Genomic DNA, 23,336 nt, shown 5'->3' with positions numbered 1-23,336 from the left:
ATATTATACTGGCCATCAGCCAGAAGACAAATTACAGCCATTATAGTATACTGACCATCAGCCAGAAGACAAATTACAGCCATTATATTATACTGACCATCAGCCAGAAGACAAATTACAGTCTTTATATTATACTGACCATCAGCCAGAAGACAAATGACAGCCATTATATTATACTGACCATCAGCCAGAAGACAAATTACAGCCATTATATTATACTGACCATCAGCTAGAAGACAAATTACAGGTATTATATTATACTGACCATCAGCCAGAAGACAAATTGCATCCTTTATATTATTACTGTATGGTCATCAGCCAGAAGACAAATTACAGCCATTATATTATACTGACCATTAGCCAGAAGACAAATTACAGCCATTCTGTTATACTGACAATCAGCCAGAAGACATGCTACACCCATTATATTTTACAGTCATCAGCCAGAAGACAAATTACAGCCATTATATTCTACTGACCATCAGCCAGAAGACAAATTACAGCCATTATATTATACTGACCATCAGCCAGAAGACAAAATACAGCCATTATTTTATACTGACCATCAGTAAGAAGACAAATTGCAGCCATTATATTTTACTGACCATCAGCCAGAATACAAATTACAGCCATTATAGTATACTGACCATCAGCCAGAAGAAAAATTACAGCCATTATATTATACTGACCATCAGCCAGAAGACAAATTACAGTCTTTATATTATACTGACCATCAGCAAGAAGACAAATGACAGCCATTATATTATACTGACCATCAGCCAGAAGACAAATTACAGCCATTATATTATACTGACCATCAGCTAGAAGACAAATTACAGGTATTATATTATACTGACCATCAACCAGAAGACAAATTGCATCCTTTATATTATTACTGTATCGTCATCAGCCAGAAGACAAATGACAGCCATTATATTATACTGACCATTAGCCAGAAGACAAATTACAGCCATTCTATTATACTGACAATCAGCCAGAAGACATGCTACACCCATTATATTTTACAGTCATCAGCCAGAAGACAAATTACAGCCATTATATTATACTGACCATCAGCCAGAAGACAAATTACAGCCATTATATTATACTGACCATCAGCCAGAAGACAAATTACAGTCTTTATATTATACTGACCATCAGCCAGAAGACAAATGACAGCCATTATATTATACTGACCATCAGCCAGAAGACAAATTACAGCCATTATATTATACTGACCATCAGCTAGAAGACAAATTACAGGTATTATATTATACTGACCATCAGCCAGAAGACAAATTGCATCCTTTATATTATTACTGTATGGTCATCAGCCAGAAGACGAATGACAGCCATTATATTATACTGACCATTAGCCAGAAGACAAATTACAGCCATTCTGTTATACTGACAATCAGCCAGAAGACATGCTACACCCATTATATTTTACAGTCATCAGCCAGAAGACAAATTACAGCCATTATATTCTACTGACCATCAGCCAGAAGACAAATTGCAGCCATTATATTATACTGACCATCAGCCAGAAGACAAAATACAGCCATTATTTTATACTGACCATCAGTAAGAAGACAAATTGCAGCCATTATATTCTACTGACCATCAGCCAGAAGACAAATTACAGCCATTATATTATACTGACCATCAGCCAGAAGACAAAATACAGCCATTATTTTATACTGACCATCAGTAAGAAGACAAATTGCAGCCATTATATTTTACTGACCATCAGCCAGAATACAAATTACAGCCATTATAGTATACTGACCATCAGCCAGAAGAAAAATTACAGCCATTATATTATACTGACCATCAGCCAGAAGACAAATTACAGTCTTTATATTATACTGACCATCAGCCAGAAGACAAATGACAGCCATTATATTATACTGACCATCAGCCAGAAGACAAATTACAGCCATTATATTATACTGACCATCAGCTAGAAGACAAATTACAGGTATTATATTATACTGACCATCAGCCAGAAGACAAATTGCATCCTTTATATTATTACTGTATGGTCATCAGCCAGAAGACAAATGACAGCCATTATATTATACTGACCATTAGCCAGAAGACAAATTACAGCCATTCTATTATACTGACAATCAGCCAGAAGACTTGCTACACCCATTATATTTTACAGTCATCAGCCAGAAGACAAATTGCAGCCATTATATTATACTGACCTTCAGCCAGAAGACAAATTACAGCCATTATATTATACTGACCATCAGCCAGAAGACCAATTACAACCATTATATTATACTGACCATCAGATAGAAGACAAATTACAGGTATTATATTATATTGACCATCAGCAAAAAGACAAATTACAGCCAGTATATTATACTGAACATCAGCCAAAAGACAAATTACAACCATTATATTATTATTTTATTTAAACTAATAATGCTGTAAATCAATTAGTTCCACTCAAGTAAAAGCTTTAAAAAAAACTGGATGAATATGTGATAGATACAAAGTAACCAGAGATCAAAATTTAATAGCCATTTAATCTTAAGTCTGTTACCTCGAAGATGTTATTAAATTTAAAATCTCCATCCTGAAATTTTTTAGAATTTCAATCCAGGGCTGTTATCCTCTATAGTGTCCGAAAATGGTTACGTGTTTTTACATCAATCAGATAACAAAGACATATTTCTTGTTACATATCAAGTTTAAAAATGTAAGAAAGAGATATGATTCAGTATTATTTCTTTACACAGTAGCACGTTATTCCACTTGTTATATAAAAGATATATCATGCATCAGCATGTATTTACATAAAATGATATTATTGACATGCGGTGAGTTCTAAACTGTACATGTACAGTTTATAAATCAATAAATAAAAAGAGTAGGTTACCTTCTGAATTAAAGGAAAATAATAGCAAAAATCACATACCTGGTTTTGTCTGTTTTCAGTCGCAGTTCCTTTAGGTTATGAACAACACCTCGCTTGAGATAGTTGATATAACTCTCCATAGCTTTGCCCTCAAATACTAGCAGCTACACAAAGAAAAAAGAACCTTACTAGCATTTATTTGCCATCAATTTTTTCACCAAATTTTTGTGTAATATATATATATATATATATATATATATATATATATATATATATATATATATATATATATATATATATCTTTAATGACTGCCCAACATCTGAAAGACAACTTTGGAAAAGGGTAAGGGGCAGCTGGTTAAAATTTAAATGTAATCATTATGAGAAATTACAAACTAGGTTTTTATTTAGCAGGTAACAAGTCCTGAAATTCAAAGATCAATGGGTTTTGTTTTTATTGGAAGAAAGTGATGAATGAGAGTTTGTTTTATTTAATGGAATGAGCATGGGTTGCATGGGTTCCACTCTAAGGTGTAGGTACTCTTTGAAGTATAGTAACCATGGAGAATTCTGAAATTCTGCCTACTTTGCATATGTCAAAGAAAATCCATAGTATGACTTGTAATAGGAAATAAATTGTCAAGTCAAAATGTCAAACTATCATCACAAGGAAAAGTTTCAGATGAAGATTACTCAATGTAAAATTTAATAACTACCCTTTCATAACATGTACAGACCATGTAAATGTTTGGGGAAAGTCTCCAGTCAAATGTATAAATGAACTGAATGAATACATGCAACAATACCCTGTTGAAAATAGAAATTTCCAGGTAAAACATAAGCTTACATATTAAGAATTTTGTTGATAATAATAATAACAATAATAACAACTGTAAAGATAAAAATAGGTTAATAGATGTATATTGAAGACAAACATAGGTAAAAGAAAATATACACAAATAAACAAAATGAAATATGTCAAATTTTTCCACACAAATACTTTCCCTAACACTCCTTCTGTGCTTCTTGCACAAATTTTCTTAAATATGCAGATAACATGACATTTTGTATTGGAAGTCCTAGTAATTACACATATGAAGAAATAATAGCAAGTATGTTACAAATACATCAAAGGAGGCCCCGAATGGCCGAGTGGTCTAAAGCGCTCTCCGTTATGGATCACTGTCATCTCACCTCTGTCTGTGTGGGTTCGAGTATCGGATTTGGCCAATGTGGATATGTGAGAAAGCTTGCCAGTGGCTTCTCTTGGGTCGGTGGTTCTTTCCGAGGTTTTCCTGGGTTCTTCCTCCACTATTAATACTGGCCGCCATGTATAGCCTATTGTGTGCTGACAAATGGCATTAAACCCTACAACAACAATAACAGCAACAACAAATACATCAAAAATGTTTTAACGCATGAAAAAGACAAAAATATATCAATCCACACATATCACTCATCAAAATAGGTCAGGAAACTAGCCATACGGTGCAATGCCTCTGGAGGAGTGTACAATTCTGATTTTAGGCCTGGGGACAGAAAGATTGGAAACCATCAATGGGAACCTAAACACGAACGTCCCTATTAAAAAGAAAAAGGAACCTCATCCAAAGACTACTCTTTAGTTGTTTTGATCGCAATTCTGTTTTTTGTTGTTTTTTTCAAAATAAAAAAAAACACATGGGGGGAGGTGATACCAAACAAATATAGGTGATATGATGTGATTTAGATTTTTAATGTAGCTTTAACAATTTTCAGTCACATTGCTATGATGTTTGCAGCATGGCAGTTTATAGTGATGTCTATTACTAGGGCGTCATGCCGCAGACATGTAGCATGATATCCCACCTAGTCACATTATCCTGACCCAGGCCAACCAGTCTTAACACTAACCTCTAAATGCTGAGCACCCTGTGAGGCAGCTGTTTGTACCATTATTATAAGTCTTTGGTATGGCTCGACCCGGATTTGAATCCGTGACCTCCAGCATCCAAGGTTGAAGCTGTAACTACTAGGCGACTGGAGCGGTCACAAACAAATTTAAAAACCTTTTGAATTTCAAGTAAAAGAAGTAACCTTGTAGTCCTGCAAGTTTCTCATAGCTTGAAGTCTAAAATGTGTTCACATGAACAAAAATATGACAAAATAAACATGGCTTCTGCACTAGTGAAAAATTATACTTTCTGAATTGATAGATGGATGGATTGATTGATGGAAATACACACACACACATTAATGGATATATAGATGTGTAGATAGATATGTCAGTGGATAGATAAAGCCAGTACTTTTATTACTAATTGGTAAATGGAAGAGAAAATAAAATTTCTATTTTGAATAGAATCGTGAAGGAAAAAGCTCATTGTAGTCAAATTTTGACACTGCCTGTCTAAACTATTCTTCATTTCACTGCTAGCATTTACCGCTCTGGTGACTTAGTGTCTGCCTTGGATGCAGACTTATAAAAATGGTACTAACAGCTGCCTCGCTAGGCATTCACTATTAAGAGGTTAGTGTTAAGACTGGTCGGCCAGTTATCAGGATAATGCAACTGGGTGGGACATCATGCTATACGTCTGCGGCATGATGCCCCAGTCCTATACATCACTATAAACTGACAAACTACAGACATCAGAGCATTATGACTGAATTTTGTTTTAAAGCTACATTAAAAATCAAAAATAGCCACTGTTAGCATGACTTACATCCTTATAGATTTCATCTATTGCTGTATTGTTCTTTACATCGGCTGGATAACCTATCTTGGGGTAGATAACAGCTAGCTGCAAGATAATAGTAATTATAGTAATAAAAATAATAATAACAATATGATAATGATTTTGTCATCATCAAATACCAATCAAAATGTAAGGCTATAAATTAAGCATGCCTAATTAACTGGTTCTCGACTCCTCTTTAATGTATATATGATATTTGATGGATTGTTTGAAAGAGATGAAACAATTTTATACAACGGCCGACCCCTTTGTTTCAGTGAATTGTAAGTCTGATCAATGAATCAGTAAAATTGCATCCTCTGACATGAAGAAAAGTTCAATATTTGATGTTTACTGGTTCATAAAATTTCCACTTAAACAGACGCCTACAGTGAATTAGGCTACTAATTAACCTTTTCTAAAATTTAAACTTTTAAATGTTACATAAATACTGAAAATGTCAATTTAGCACCAACACAAGAAAGTCTGATGTCACAAGAGTTCAATACAATGAATTATATACATCATAGAAGCTGTATCAGCCAATAAAATATTTAGTGACAGAACCCAGCAAGTGCAACTCAACAGTACTTGGTCTTACATTTGAATCTTCTGCCTGTGAGGTTTTTCCCCCTGCATTGAGAGGTGACTCCTATCCCTCCCATAATTCACTGAAATCTCATGCATAGGCCAAATTATTAATGAAATTTTTTCCATTCTTTTCACACTTTGCTTTCAGTGTAGTATATATCCAGTGTTGATGCATGTGATCACATTGTCAAACTGGATTTAGCAGGGCAAGACCAATTAGTTGCTAATTTCAAGCAGAGCAAGACCATTTAATTGCTAATTTCAAGCAAGACAAGACCATTTAATTGCTAATTTAAAGCAGGACAAGACCATTTAATTGCTAATTTCAAGCAGGGCTAGACCATTTAGTTGCTAATTTCAAGCAGGGCAAGACCATTTAGTTGCTAATTTCAAGCAGGGCAAGACCATTTAGTTGCTAACATCAAGCAGGGCAAGACCATTTAGTTGCTAATTTCAAGCAAGGCAAGACCATTTATTTGCTAATTTCAAGCAGGACAAGACCATTTAGTTGCTAATTTCAGGCAGGGCAAGACCATTTAGTTGCTAATTTCAAACAGCATTAAACAATATCTCTTCAATTCTGTTGGCAGGGTTGGCTGGCTTCAGTGTTTTGAAGTTTATTTGTGATCGAGCATAATTCCAAAAGAGTTAAAGAAATGAAATGATTATGGTTGGATCACAAAAAAGCTCAATCAGCACAAAGCAATTAACATTACTTGGATTCTCTCCACAGGGTAGGTTCTTCTTGCATTACAGTCTATACTATGTGTGATCAAAAGTAATTCAAACAGGATTAAGGATATAATTGATTATGTTTGGATTACTAAAGATCTTTACTGGCATAAAACAAGGTCCCTTTCACTTTGGTGGTTAAAGTTTGTCAAGGTGTCTAAGCTAAGCTCATATTATATCCCAATACTCAAACACCAAAATCCAAGCAACTGGAGATTCACACAAAATTCCATGATGACTGGAAATGGGAATTTCAGTTGTTGGAAACAGGTTCAAAGGATATGAATATGTATTCTGTGCTTATCATAAAGCAGATTTTTTTAAAAAAAATAGTGGCAAGAATAAAATTATTTTTCATGCAGAAACCCCATCTGATGAAAACATTAATTACAACAACAAATATGCCATGATTGAAATCTATGTTCTCAGAATCTCAAATGTGGATAAAGACTTTCATGCTGAGACACCGTTTGCAAACTTTATAATCAGGAGGAGCTACATTCTTTAGTGGCCCATAAACTTTTTATAGCTTTCTATGAATTGTATCCATAGTGGTGGCAGCAGTGTTGTGGGGTCAGGAATGGCAGCAAAAGCAAATACTCTTTGACTGGGACAATGAGATTTCAGTCATAATAATAAAAAAATAGGCACATCTAAGAGTCCTGACATTACGAAACTAATGTGTTGCCTTGACTGACAGTTTCTATCAATGGCTTTGTCGTATATGCTGAATATCGATATTTATGCTAAGAAATACAATGTCCCTATATGCCCATACCATGTGACGATGAAATTCCATTTTATTTGGATATTAGCTGGAGCTCATATTTGTGGTCCACTGTTTCTCATGGACAATGGTCACTCTTTAAATAGAACTTTCTTTATCACTACCATTAAGGCCATTTTGTCCAGGTTAGGTTATGATTCACGTCATTATAATAGGCACTCCTTCTGCATGGGGGTGGCTACCAGTGCAGCTAAGGCTGGAATTCCAGACCATCTTATCCAAATCTTGGGTTAATGGTCCTCAAATGCATATTGTAGATATATTCTGGTGCACCCCAATAGAGTTAGCATTGCAACGAGACAGATGTCACAGCGTTGGTTCATGCTTGTGTCAATCAATGAGACAGATGTCACAGCGTTGGTTCATGCTTGTGTCAATCAATGAGACAGATGTCACAGCGTTGGTTCATGCTTGTGTCAATCAATGCATTATTCCACTTCTTTATTTAGTGATACCATCGTACAATTTTGGAACACTTCAGAGACGTTGTATAGCTCTACATACCAGTCATTCATTTTCACATCCTATGCTACACTGTCATTTCAGCTGTATCATCTATTTGTAGACATGTGAATTCCTAACTTGTTATCTAATACATAGATCTATTATGTATACCTTCATCAGGATTATCATGCAGTTCCAAACCTAGTTCATGCGCTTTCCATGTTATAGCATCCTCAATCATTATTATCTTTATTTATCCATACATTTCCTTAAATTGGGGCCCTTCTTTACATTGACACTGTTCCAATGTCACAGGACTTCTTTCTGTTTGTTTGGACCATTGCCAAGTTTCATACATTCACAACTTTGCTTTTGACCCCTATTTGTGTCAGTACTTAAATGTACTCAATTATTATGTCCATATATACTTCATACTTGCTTCCTATAGTGCATATATGGAGTATTGGTTGATGTTTTTATCAAAGCAATCCTCAGGATCAGACTTATCAAGTTTCGGTTATCAGTGTTCCTATATACCTCTTATCAGCCCATTGCAGCTCCACATACAGGTATTGGACATTCTTCATAACCCTAAAAACTCCCCAAGTCTCTCTTCCTGAGGAATTCCTATAGAAACAATCCAGAGCTCGGCTAGTGTGCTGTGGCAGGATTTGCCCCCATTATGCCACAGATTATTTTTTATAGGTACAATAAAGTTTCTATTGAACCTATGTATTGTGTGTTACTTAAAGTCAAACATAAATGAGTTTAAGGTAGCAGACCTCTTTTCAGATTCGGTCAAAATAATGTTGGAAATAACACATTAATGGTTTTATACAAATGGATGAAACAACTCGATGACCCCAGCTTTGAGTCCATAATGGGATAAGAAAGTTCAAAAGTGAAAATTCTTTATCTCATTCAAAATATTCCCTATTTTGAGGTCAAAGGTCATCACCAGATCTTGCACATTTTCCAATTTGCCCTGAGATGACTTTTCTGCTCTGTCACATGTAAGCACTATCAAGTCCTATAAAATACAGCATTGAATAACACCTCAATCAAAACTCATTTCATAAATTTTGCTTCCAATAAACCATCAGGCAACTCATTGAATTAACTTCATTACATGAGATACAAAGAAAAAAGTATTCATTGTAATTGTAACAGATGCAAATAAAATCTCTTACTAGCTGTAGTTGTCAGGCTGTTTTGAAAAATTGTTTAATACATAAGAAATATAGGAATACTTTTTCTTGGGCAATTATCTTTGTCTTGTTGTCCATCCATTCATTTTCATCCAGCATCTCAGAAAATGATTCTCGTAAGTTTCGTATAAGCTCATCAGCCTGTGTGACAAATAAATAATACAAGCAATAAGTCTTTTGTAGCATGACTTTGAAATGTGTGTATGACACTTGCAATATGAAAATTTTAACCATGTGCTGTTAATTAAAAAATTGTTGAGAAAATCAAACTTGTGAAACTGCTTCATATTAAATGAAACAAATGCAATACAGTATGAGCAGTATGTAGGTAAATTATATCTACTTTTAATAATTTACAATTGGTTTACATGTTACAAATTGTAAGACACTAATTAAACTGAGAAAAAAAATAATGATTCTAACATATCAGTTTCCAGCATATGGTTACAGTCAACTAATTATGTAATGAGCTAAAGAACCAGTCTATGTTTTGTGGTAAACTGAATGCCATACTTAAAACAATGAATGCTGCTGATTGGCTGATAATAATTGCTGGAATTGTTCAAAAGAAACTGACATACATGAAATTTGTAAGCAATAGTAGACTTGAACCTCAAGCTATTTTCACGTCATTGTTGTTGCCACACTGGATGTAATTAAACAGTGATTGGCTTTAAACATCCTATTGATGTCTCTATGGTGATTGGCTTTAAACATCCTATTGATGTCTCTATGGTGATTGGCTTTAAACATCCTATTGATGTCTCTATGGTGATTGGCTTTAATATCATATTGATGTCTCTATGGTGATTGGCTTTAAACATCCTATTGATGTCTCTATGGTGATTGGCTTTAAACATTCTATTAATGTCTCTATGGTGATTGGCTTTAATATCATATTGATGTCTCTATGGTGATTGGCTTTAAACATCCTATTGATGTCTCTGTGGTGATTGGCTTTAAACATCCTATTGATGTTTCTATGGTGATTGGCTTTAAACATCATATTAATGTCTCTATGGTGACTGGCTTTAAACATCCTATTGATGTCTCTATGGTGATTGGCTTTAAACATTCTATTAATGTCTCTATGGTGATTGGCTTTAATATCATATTGATGTCTCTATGGTGATTGGCTTTAAACATCCTATTGATGTCTCTATGGTGATTGGCTTTAAACATCCTATTGATGTCTCTATGGTGATTGTCTTTAAACATCATATTAATGTCTCTATGGTGACTGGCTTTAAATATCCTATTGATGTCTCTTTGGTGATTGGCTTTAAACATCCTATTGATGTCTCTATGGTGATTGGCTCTAAACATCCTATTGATGTCTCTGTGGTGACTGGTTTAAACATCCTATTGATGTCTCTATGGTGATTGGCTTTAAACATCATATTAATGTCTCTATGGTGACTGGCTTTAAACATCCTATTGATGTCTCTATGGTGATTGGCTTTAAACATCCTATTGATGTCTCTATGGTGATTGGCTTTAAACATCCTATTGATGTCTCTTTGTTGATTGGCTTTAAACATCATATTGATGTCTCTATGGTGATTGGCTTTAAACATCCTATTGATGTCTCTTTGGTGAGTGGCTTTAAACATCATACTGATGTCTCTATGGTGGTGCAGAGTACTAATATCTTACTTCATTTTTTTACATTAATAATTTAAAGATTACATTTTTCTTGGCTTCTTCATCAAAAGCCTCATCAACAAAGAGTTTTCCCACTGCAGTTGGCATGAAATCTTTGATTGTGTTGACACAGCTATCCCATCGTGCTGGGGTTACGTCTGTCCCATACAAAGCCTGTTATAGACAAAGTTTTAAATTTTAAATTTAACTAGCTACTGAATGTTTGTGGACCTTCCACAATTTCTTACAGCTATACTAAAAACTAATAACAATACATATGGTGGCACAGGATGGTATATGATATAGAGAAAACTACAATCAACAAGCAGAAAAAATATAGTAAAAAGAAAAATAATGTATATGCATGCTTATAATTCGAGTCCAACTGCAAACTATTTAGATCTTTATTACCATTACATAATATATCAACAGATCAGGGTCTGTATCGTTTATTCTACTGAATACTCATAACAAACTAACAATATGCAGTGGTGGATCTTCAGCTGTGTAGTGTACAGTTCAACTCAACATATATGTGTATGTATATATGGTACCAGCACAATGTTACATGGCTCAATATCACAAATCCCTGTAAAATTTAATACTCCAAGAAACTTAGTTTTATTTATACTGTAAATCCTGTCTTGAGAGACCAATCCTTGTGCCAGTAAATGGTGGTCTCTCAAAACGTGGTTTTCATTAAAGGTCATCACAATACGTAAAATATGGCTCACATGTGAATGAAAAAAAATTCTTTCATAACAGGTAGTCTTCCAAAATAGTGGTCTTCCATGACAGGTGGTCCTCCAAAAAGTGGTCTCATGACATGCATTATTGTAATAAAGGTTGCCTTGTTATAATGACATATACACATATGTTAGTTGAATTTACATTTCTTTGTAGCATTGTTGACAATCACAGAACAGGGAGATAATATATAATACTTCTCTTGCACCCGATTAGAATACCAGTTTACTGGGACTGGCAAATTTCAGCCCACTGGTTTAAGTACTGAGTGAATAATGAAAACATGGATGGACAGATGGATGAACCACCAGACAGATGGAGAGTGTCACAATAACAAAATTCTGCCAATAATAAATAAGTAAAAGCTAAATCTGCATCTGCTACTTTTTCTGGGCCTTTCACCTGAAAAGGCAATCATCTTGACCCATATATTGCCATAATAGTTTGATTCTGCAAAATAACCTTATTAAGGACTTGTGATCACTTTACCTATTATGACCAATAAAATGGCCATGACACCTGTCATGAGCAATTGTAAGCCAGCATAATACCACTTGGTCTGAGGGAGAACAAATTAAAACAGTTTCACAAAGAGAATATATCTGAGTTGTGATGTTGCTTATAGTTGCAATTTTGTTTGTAGCTGTTATATTTTAGTCTAAAGCTGTGATATTAATTAAAGCAGTGATATTTTAACCTAAAGCTGTGATATTACTTATAGGTGTGATAGTGTAGCCTAAAGATGTGATATTGCTTATAGCTGTGATATTGTAGCCTAAAGCTGTTATATTACTTATAGCTGTGATACAGTTTGTAGATCTGGAGACTGACACTGTAGCTTATATCTGTGATACTGCAGCTTGTGGCTGTGACATTGTAGCTTATATCTGTGATACCACTGCTTGTGGCTGTGACACTGTAGCTTTTATCTGTGATATTTTAGCTTGTAGCTGTGATATTGTAACCTGTAGCTGTCATACTGTAATTTAGTAGCTGTGATATTGTAGCCTGTAGCTGTGATATTGTAGTTTGTGTCTATGATATATACACAAAACTAAATACGTATTTTGTTCTGAGTTCACAGAAAAAACTAGTTGTAAATGACACAGATACATTAAGGCTATAAGGGATAAGATGCATTCTTAAGCCATATCAAAGTAGTTCTTTTCCCTGACCAGGAACAAATATTAATGCAGTTTTGTATTCATTATATACCTCCACTTATCTGTTTTTAAAATGTTGTTGGCTTCAATGAAATATAAAACTAATTGGGATTTATAAAAATTTGATTCAGTATATCTAAAAATAGTTATGCACAGACATCAAAGAAGACACCTAAGTAATCCTAATCTTGGTGTGTGATAGGAACAAAGGACTAACAGTTATAAAATTCCAGATCAAGCATCAGTGATTGAATAGGCATGTAATTATATAGCTTCCAGCTGTGGTATTGTAACTTACAGATGTAATATTGTAGCTTGTGGATGTGATATTGTAGTTGTAAAGGTGATGTTGTAGTTTGTGATTGTTTATGGATGTAATATTATAGATTTGTGATTGTGATATTGTAGCATGTGATTGTGCTATTGTAGCTTGTGGATGTGATATTGTTGTTTGTGACTGATATTGTAGCTTGTAGTCATGATATTGTGGATGTGATATTGTAGTTTGTGACATATTGTAGCTTGTGATTGTGATATTATATCTTGTGACTTTGATATTGTTTGTGGCTGTGATATTGTAGCTAGCAGTGTGATATTGTAGCTTGTGGCAGCAACACTACAGCTTGTAGCTTGTGCCTGTAATACTGCATATTGTAGCATATTGTGGCTGGAATATTGTTTGTGGCTGTGATACTGTAGCTTGTGGCTGAGATATTGTAGACTGTGGCTGTGATATTGTTGTTTGTGGCTGTAATACTACAGTTTGTGGCTGTGATGCTGTAGCTCATGGCTGTGATACTGTAGATTGTGATTGTGGCTGTGATAATGTAGCTTGTGTCTGTGATAATGTAGCTTGTGGCTGTGATACTGTAGATCGTGGCTGTGATATTGTAGTTTGTGGCTGTAATACTGCAGTTTGTGGCTGTGATGCTGTAGCTCGTGGCTGTGATAGTGTAGATTGTGGCTGGAATATTGCAGTTTGTGGCTGTGATGCTGTAGCTCGTGGCTGTGATAGTGTAGATTGTGGCTGGAATATTGCGGCTTTTAGCTGTGATTTTGTAGCTTGTGTCTGTGATATTGCTTGTAGTTGGGATACTATAGCTTGTAGCTGTCACATAGCATGTAGCAGTGAACTTTGATAATTCCAGATAGTACTGAGTCTGAGTGGATTATGATCATAATGTTATGAAGGTAGCTCATTTTCAAATATTCTGTAAAATTTGCAATTTTTGTGTATATAGGAAAGAGTTTCCTGTGCAAATGAGCGTGGCCAAGGCATTAAGCACATAGCAGAATTGTCAATTATTCCTGCCCCAAAACAGATCATTGGGTTGTTTGATTTTAAAATAGTGTTAGTACCTTTGATCATCAAAGAGATTTTATTTTGATCAGAACTCCTGTAAATCTGCATAAAGCTAATTACCAATTCTTGTATGAATGGTATATACATGAATTATATACATGCATTATGAATATCCTTGAAATGAAGAAAATCTCTTTAAAGGTTGTTCCAGGATCATAACATGTATATATTACAATCAATGGAAATAAAATTCTGTACACCAATAATTTCAGCCATGGAATATTTTCAGTCTGTTGTGTTAGTTAAACTCAGTTTTTAGCTTGATAGCAGACTTATATTTGTAATATAAATGGAATAAAACATTTATATTTCTTTTTCAGATTTACATCCCATTATGTTTCTTAAATCTTCCTGGTTTCTCACATCACCTGTCAAACCTATCCATCTAGGTGTATTTGTGTTTCTGGGGCCCCATTTTCTATGTCAAATATAGCAGTGAGAAAAAATGTACCCAGACTGGGACTCGCACCTGGGACTTTTCAGACACTAGCTGAGTGCTATACGATATAAGCTATCCAAGTGGACAATTTGACCCATTCTGCTAACTTTTAGCATCTTTTACAGACCAATTTAAGTGTATAGATATGTCTTTTACCTTCTGATAACCTTTGCCAAGTTGTCTGATTGATTCTGGCAGGAAAAATATCTTCCCTTTGATTTCCATCCACATGACATAATTCACAATGACTCTGCAGAAAGGAAAAAACTACAATTTATTGTATTAAGTAGTGTCCGTATAACACAAACTTGTCATTTAGCTGTCTCATCACTTTTGGTATATACCATACACACCTGTACAAGTCTAACTGCAAACAACTTATGTCCTGATCTGTCATTGCATAATATGCTGGCAGATCATGGTCTATGCTGTTTCTCTTCTACTGATTACTCCCAATAAACTGACAAGACCCAAATCTGTCAGTGCATTATGCAACGACATCTCGGTCTGTGCAATTTGCAGTTGGACTTGACTTGCAAACATATACAGCACCATCTTTTGGCATTTTATTCTATCTGAATGAAGATTTACAGAAAAATTAAGAACTTGAACATGAGCAAGTAAAAGAAATGAAACATAATTGGGCCAAGTCATTATGTGAATTATAAATGGGACAAATAATTATGTGAAACATAAATGGGACAGGTCATTATGTGAAATATAAATGGGACAGGTCATTATGTGAAATATAAATGGGACAGGTCATTATGTGAAACATAAATGGGACAGGTCATTATGTGAAATATAAATGGGACAAGTCATGTTGCAAAACTTGCATCAAAAGATCAGGAATGTTGACACTTTTTTTCAATTTTGTTTTAATCCATATTTAGTTTCAGAAACTTTTTTGGGAGACTTTTAATGAATTTGATTTCCAGCATTCCCACAACATTTTACCAGAGTTATGTCCCCTGAATGCCCATCCTCCATCCACACACACACATGCATATATATTAACACACACACACATATATATTCACATAAACACACACACACAACTCTATGATGATGCTTGCCTTATGACTGGAACCATCGTATAATAAAGTCACAAAATACACTACAATAAGGGAGATCTGTTAGTTCTAAAGTCCACCCCAACCCACAAAAAGTTGCCTGTTTAATTTCACTTGACCAGGCACTAAAAATCTGGAGGGAAAATAACAATTATAAACTGCCCAAAATTATGTAGTTTCATAGATGAATATGTCCCAGAATGGCAGACTTCTGCACCATTTATTGTAAAACAAAATTAATATTTCAGTTTTCTTTTTTCAAAACATCCTTCTTTGTCAAATTTTATGACCAGCCTTCGCAATACAATGATGCACTTTTTCATCAGATATAGAATGTAGATTTAAATCAGCATTTTGTAAGAGTGCCATCCTTATCAAAATTATACCGTGGTGGTGTAACTGCAATCAACTTGAAAAGCTTCTCAAAGTAAGCAGGAACCACGACAATGACATGCTCCTCATTCCCCATGGTTATGTTTACTCCCTCAATGGAGAATATTCCTTGAATATAACGAGACCAATCAAACTGGAAGAAAAAAACAGCATTGATTGACTATCTGTGCTAAACAAAATATTTGTATTCATATGATTTTTTAAAACATTTGAGTCTTTATTTATTTGTTTGTCTATGCCGGCATGTCTGTTCTTCTATCCAGGCATTAATAACTTTTTTTTCCCAATAAACTGCTGGAAACTGTTGGATTTTTCACCAGAATTTGGCATTCAGATTTTTGTTGATGAGACCTCTAAGGAGTTTTGATTTCCAGCCTTGGCTTTTGTTATTGTTTGGGGGGAGTTGTATCCAATAAATGCCTACCCACTAACTTGAGCTGCAACAGTTCAACTTTTCCAAAAAATGTTAGATGAACAAATCTGTCATGCAGCCATACTGATCAGATCATGTGTACTGTGCATTTCCAGCGATCCACAGCTTTATTTTACAGGAGTTGTCTCGTCTTGATGCCAGTCCTCACTATCTTCATTTTTCCAGCATAATTTTACCAACGTTTGTTGGATTTCAGTTAAGTTTGATATACAGGTTTAGATTTATAAGACCTTGAATAAATTTTTATTTACCATCATTCCATCATCATTTACAGGAGTTATACTCCATGAACTTGACCTGTCCTCCAGACAAGGTTTCTGCAGCATAATTTTAACAAGGTTCATTGGAATTCAACCAAATGTGGTATGTAACTTCATATTTATGACTTTTAATGCATTTGATTTCCAGCATTCTTACAACATTTACCAGAGTTATGCCCCCTGATTGCCCATCCTCCTGACTTGGTTTCTGTGGCATCACTTTACCAAGGATTCTTGGATTTGAACCAAATTTGTCTGGTATCTTAATATTAAGGAAACCTTTGAGGTTAATTTCCAACATTCCACATTATCAATTTGTATCAGTTATGACTCCTAATTGCTCATTCCTCTGTTTCAAGCCCTACCAAGCAAACTGTGGTGAGCAAGGCCCTTGCAATGTATTGATCACAGATTCGGATCAGGTCAAGTGTTGGAATGGGGTCTAAAATTTCAAAAGGGCCCCAACTTTCCTTGAAAGGGCACCAAAGCAAAAGTCTGTGTGCCTACTTAGTCAAAATGTGTATAAGTGTATAATACGCAATAAATGTGCACAAGAAAAAAATAATGGTAACATGTCAAGTTACAAGTGACAACATCTGTGTGTGTGTGTATGTGTGTGTGTGTGTGTGTCTTTTTCTATTTTTATGCCTCATCAGGGGCCAGAAACCCCAGGAACCCTACTTCCTGATCCGGTCCTATCATTGTTAGTAGCTCCAGTTAGGTTACTTATTTATTAATCTAATAATATTTGCTAGAGTTGTATGAAGAAAAAAAAAGAATATTACCTGTTTTTTCTAATAATTTGATTCATTATTTGGGGAGTTTAACACCATTTTTTTAATCTTGTGACAAGCCATACATGGCAGCCAGTATATTTGGGGGTGGAAGAGCATGCGAAGAATAGAGATATGTGCCTTAGACCACTCGATCACCCTGGGCCTTGGAAGTCTACTTAAAAATGACTTTACAAAATTAATATTTTTTAAAACCACAATCCAAAGTGGTTAGATGAATTATGTATAAAATGTGATCTGCTGTTTTATTATACACACAACAACATTATGCATGCTTTTATGGCTACAAATGTCCTTAGAGCTGTTGATACTGAATCCTGTCATCACAAGATCCTGTCAACACTGGATCATGTCAGCACAAAATCCTGTCAATACTGAATCATGTCATCACAAGATCCTGTCAATGCTGAATCCTGTCATCACAAGATCCTGTCAACACTGGATCCCGTCAATACTGAATCAAGTCAACATTGAATCCTGTCAACAAATAAGTAAAATACATTATTCTTGTATGCCTTAGTTATTTCCTTTCTTTCTTTCTTTTTTACTTTTAAATAAATACAAAAGTATACAAACTGAAAAATACCCAGTGTGAATACGTGTTCTGCTGAACCCATGTCTTTCATGTGTCTATGTGTTGACCTCCAGTTGTATGTATCGCAAGATAAAATTTTGATTTCCACATAACATGATCCACTTCCATGTAACACTGATCCTGTTCCCTGTAACACTGATCCATTTCCATGTAACACTGATCCACTTCCATGTAACACTGATCTAGTTCCATGTAGCACTGATCCATCTCCATGTAACTCTGATTCATCGCTGATGTAGTAAATTCTACATAATGTATTAGATGTACCATACCATGACACATATAGTAGCAAACTTTGCAATTTCTACAAAAGATCTCTTCCTTTATCAAAAGTTTCAAATGAAAATTACTCACCCCAGTGAAATTTTTAGCCAGATCCTGGATTTTTATCAAGTTGTACAGTTTTTCAGCATCTCTTCTATCTTCTTTTGGGACTTTTATCTAAAACATGAAAGGAACTTGTCAGCCAAAATCAGACAAGTAATTTAACTTGTCTACAGTCAGTGTAGATTCCTAGGTAAAGTATATGTCCTATTGTTTTTCTTTGTGGGTGGGGTGTAAATGCCATGTTCCTTAAGAAAACAAAGCTTTTCACAAATTTAACAAGAAAATAGTGCATTTGAAAAGAAATAATAAATGCACACCATGTCACTTTCAAAATGAGTTGCATTTATTTAAACAAATCCCATTGATGTGTGCTGTAACTTTTTTTAGAAGACCCGTGTATTTGAATTTACTCATATAATGGAATGTTCAACAGTTTTTTTTAATTTATACTTGAAAACACAGCCAATAAATTTGAAAAGATACTTAAAAATAACGTGTGTAACTTTTGACAAACAATGAATATGGCAATTTGAAAAATTAAATTTATGGAGTCGATATTTTCCAAACCTCCCTTAAATGGTACAATAACTGAATTAAAAAATCACATATTTTAAATGTTATAATTTATGGGCTTAATAAGTACAAATGCATCCATCCAAATTTCACCTAAATATGTCAGGAAGCTGTCCACTTTATGGAAGGCTTCCTGACCAACAATAAACCTGTAAGGCAAAATACCTTATAGCGGGATCTGCCACCAAACCAGGTATTGATTCTATGTTGAAACATACACCAATAACCTCAATATGTCAAATAATGGAAATTTCCAAAAACTGGCATTGACTATGCGTAATGTTTAGATGATGGAACTCAGTTTTGGACGTTACTGCACAGCCATTAGTGATAAGACATACTATTCTAATATTCTAGAAAACTGACCTTTACGATCTTCAGAAATGACATGCAATGAGAAAGCTTTATTTCAAAAGGTACGTTTCAATAAAAAAAAAAGCAAACACAGCTTTCTTCATAAGGGTTTTCAATACTACTTTCAAATTTAAATTATTTTTTTTTTATAAATCCACTTTGGTAATTCCTATCTATATCTGTCATGAGAAGGACAGAATTAAAGTGTTTGCTTTGTACTTCTGCAGTCCCAAGTTTGATTCTGAGTTTTGGCATTCTGAGACTCATGTTGGAGCCTGTATAGTGTAGCGGTAAAAGTATTTGAGGTTTCAATATTTTTGTTAAGTGATAGCCTATCCTAATTGTGTGTCATTCTCTATGTTATTGGCTTTCTTTTCCCATGGCAACTACAAAACGGTACAAGCTGACCTGATAAGTAGTAAGAACTTAATATATAATTTTTTAAAATTATAAGATTTGTGGGTCAGAAAACAAGTTTAAAAGAAACTCACATTTGCGACTTTTATCTCAAAGTCGACCATAAGTTTCATATCAGTCTCAGCTGTCGACTTGTTTGCCCCAAAGGCAATTGCAATGGACTTGGCATAGTTTTCATATGCCATCAAAACAGAATCATTTCTTCCTTTCAGAAAGTAATCACGGGCTGGCATGCCTAATTCCGACTGATCCACCTGTTGAAAAACAACGTATCTGTAGCACGGATGATACGTAAATCTTAACCGATGATAACGGGACAAAACAAATCTATGTTAGAGCAAAGGTAAAGATGAATGCAAAAGCAAAACTTAATTAGATTAACTAAACAAGTTTCAGAACAAAAAATATGTATTAAAAATATCAGAAAAATGACAAAAGTACCTGGAATAGACCGACATTCTATTGCCCCCAGATGTCTTGTATGCAATCTTATATATATATATATATATATATATATATATATATATATATATATATATATATATATATATATATATATATATGGCTGCCATAGTTGCCATATTGGTTATAAATTGGCAAGAATTTCATTGCCTAGAAATCAGTCTTCTGGTGAAAACTATATGCTGATATAACTTTGTATTCCAGAGTAGTAGTGAATACAAGATTTTAATTAATGGATGTCATGGTATTTTATGTCAGATTGGTACCATATTGATTTATGACCAACTTAAATATTTTAGTTAAATCCCCATGTTGATATCAACATTCACTCGGGAGAATGAAAAATAACAAGATTGTCAAGATGGTCACTCTGGCAACCCTAATGGATGTCCAAGGGGCATTATTTTCATTTACGACCAATTAAATATGATAATATGTCTTGCAACAAAAACACTATGTCAGTATGATTTTCCATTCAGGAATAGTAGTGATATAAAGAGTTTTAAGATGGCCAATGTAGTGGCCATACTGGACTTCAGAGCAGCACCATTTTCATTATCACCAACTGGACCATGGATGAATGTGTGCAAAGTTTCATGGAAATTCTTGAAGTAGTTTTGGAGTAGCAATAACAAACTTTCTCTAACAGATGGACGGACAACAGACAAGCTTTTTGGATTAATGATCAGTAAAACTAAAACATATTGATCAAAAATGTAAGAGGCAATGAGATAATGCAAGGGGCTGGGTGAGCTTTTGAGACATTTTCATTTGATTTTTTTTCAATTAACTTTCAGATTTTTCTTTCCTTATAAAAATTATTAAATATAATTTACAATCCATCAAAATATGTATGAAAAATCTGCAAGCACAGTATGACAACTGATAGTCTAATAACAAATTATATGACCGTCATTTCTTACAAAGTCAGAAAAACTTGTACATGATGTACTCAAGTCAAACAATAAAAGAACACTGAAACTGGCTGGTGAAGAAACATAATGTGTGGTCAGTCTGCTCTCTCAGGACAAGATAACGTGTGTGGTCAGTCTGCTCTCTCAGGACAAGATAACTTGGGTGGTCAGTCTGCTCTCTCAGGACAAGATAACGTGTGTAGTCAGTCAGTCTGCTCTCTCAGGACAAGATTACGTGTGTAGTCAGTCTGCTCTCTCAGGACAAGATAACGTGTGTGGTCAGTCTGCTCTCTCAGGACAAGATAACGTGTGTGGTCAGTCTGCTCTCTCAGGACAAGATAACGTGTGTAGTCAGTCTGCTCTCTCAGGACAAGATAACGTATGTGGTCAGTCTGCTCTCTCAGGACAAGATAACGTGTGTGGTCAGTCTGCTCTCTCAGGACAAGATAACGTGTGTAGTCAGTCTGCTCTCTCAGGACAAGATAACGTGTGTAGTCAGTCTGCTCTCTCAGGACAAGATAACGTATGTGGTCAGTCTGCTCTCTCAGGACAAGATACTTTGTAAAACATTTCTTATACATTTTTACTTGCCAAAAATCCTGTTTTCAAATGAGCCCATAATTTATTACCTAATGATCCATGTGAAACGTTTAACGTGGTTTTGTAGAATATGGTATGAACCATAAGTCAAAGATTACACAATGTTGATAAAAAATAAAATAAAAGTTGGAAAATGACAACTATCTAAAAATCTTGGTAGAGACGGTATGCAAGACTGAACTGGATAAAAGTCTATAAGAAAAATGCATAGTTATATTTGGTTTACCTTATATGGTAGCCCAACTAACCAGATGAAAGTTTCTTACAATGGGTATTTTTAGGCTATCTTCCATTTTACCAAAGGTACAAGCTCAATTCTTGGAACAACCAAGAAGCTTTTTTAAGAACATGATTTGGAGTGTGAATAATATCACAATTGTTTCCTCATTGCAGTAGAAATACACAATCTTCCACAACTTAAACATGAATTTACTAATTACACAAAATGACTTTATTTAATTTATTCAATCATACTTGGTTATTTTTAAGGTAACCGCTTTTCTATTTAATAAAGAAAACCCGTTGCATGAAGACACTCCAAAAAAGACTACATATGTATCATGTGTCAATTTTGTATTGTTTATACTTACGAACAAAGCATGTTTGTCAGGATTTTTATCATCCTGCCCGACCGACATGTCTATCAAAGGCCCAGAGTTTGTATAGTGGCGAACCTTTACCATTAAGTCCTCAAAATTGAAGTTTTTCTCAATCCAACCTCCTTTAGAGGAACCGAGTACTGGCCAACCACCAAGATTTTCGATGAACGGCATTATGGTGCTCGTACCAAGTTCGTCTAGTTTTTCTATCATATAAAAATAAAATGTTTACGATTGAACTGACCGATAAATACCATTTTAATCATCATAAAATACAATGTTTCTTATTCTATAAAGGTACATATTAACTTCAAGTTGAATGCTTTAAATATTTAATGACATAAAAGATCTTTCTTCCAGTCCAATGAATTTGAGGGTGATGAATATTTAATGGCAAAAGCTGGGCCACAGGGGTTTAAGGAGAGTCACAATAAAAAATGTTTGCATCAAAAGTAATTTCCTTGACATGCCATGTTGGTGTACATGTAGTGATTGGGTGGTATTTTGAATTGCTTTCAAATTACGAATTGGGGAGCCAGTAATCAGAGGTATAGAGAGACCCAGACCAACAAGTAGTTTTACACCTTTTTTCCCATCATTACTGGTGGCGGAGACCAACACTGCCTGGCACCATTTGTGGCGAAATTTTTAACATTTTGTTACAGACTGTCTGGCCGCTTGCTGGTAATTAATACATTTATTTCTACTGACCTATGTATGCAGATAGTAAGTAAAATCTCTATTCTTTTCATCCCTGTTATTAAATCCGTCAGAACAAACTTTTTTAAATTAATCCCGTCATAATAGATCATCCATTGGTTACTGACATAAAATT

General features: G+C 34.6%; 1 protein-coding gene across 1 annotated transcript in view; it reads right to left on the bottom strand.

Moving 5' to 3' along the window:
- Positions 1–23,336, bottom strand: part of LOC149782242 (neprilysin-like) — an 89,362-nt gene that overhangs the window by 22,648 nt on the left and 43,378 nt on the right. The window contains exons 10-18 of the mRNA XM_089933628.1: positions 22,493–22,707; positions 20,001–20,180; positions 18,610–18,696; positions 16,167–16,306; positions 14,864–14,957; positions 11,041–11,169; positions 9,394–9,492; positions 5,578–5,655; positions 2,933–3,036 (exon numbers count right to left, since the gene is read on the bottom strand). Coding sequence (XP_089789754.1) covers positions 2,933–3,036; positions 5,578–5,655; positions 9,394–9,492; positions 11,041–11,169; positions 14,864–14,957; positions 16,167–16,306; positions 18,610–18,696; positions 20,001–20,180; positions 22,493–22,707 — 1,126 coding nt within the window. The remainder of the gene's footprint in view (positions 1–2,932; positions 3,037–5,577; positions 5,656–9,393; positions 9,493–11,040; positions 11,170–14,863; positions 14,958–16,166; positions 16,307–18,609; positions 18,697–20,000; positions 20,181–22,492; positions 22,708–23,336) is intronic.

The sequence above is a fragment of the Sinohyriopsis cumingii genome, chromosome 15 (genome assembly GCF_028554795.1).
Source record: "Sinohyriopsis cumingii isolate HCF-2022 chromosome 15, ASM2855479v2, whole genome shotgun sequence".
In the NCBI taxonomy this organism is placed as follows: Eukaryota; Metazoa; Mollusca; class Bivalvia; order Unionida; family Unionidae; genus Sinohyriopsis; species Sinohyriopsis cumingii.
Note: the sequence above shows the minus strand (reverse complement) of the source record. Positions and strands in the feature narration are given on the sequence as shown.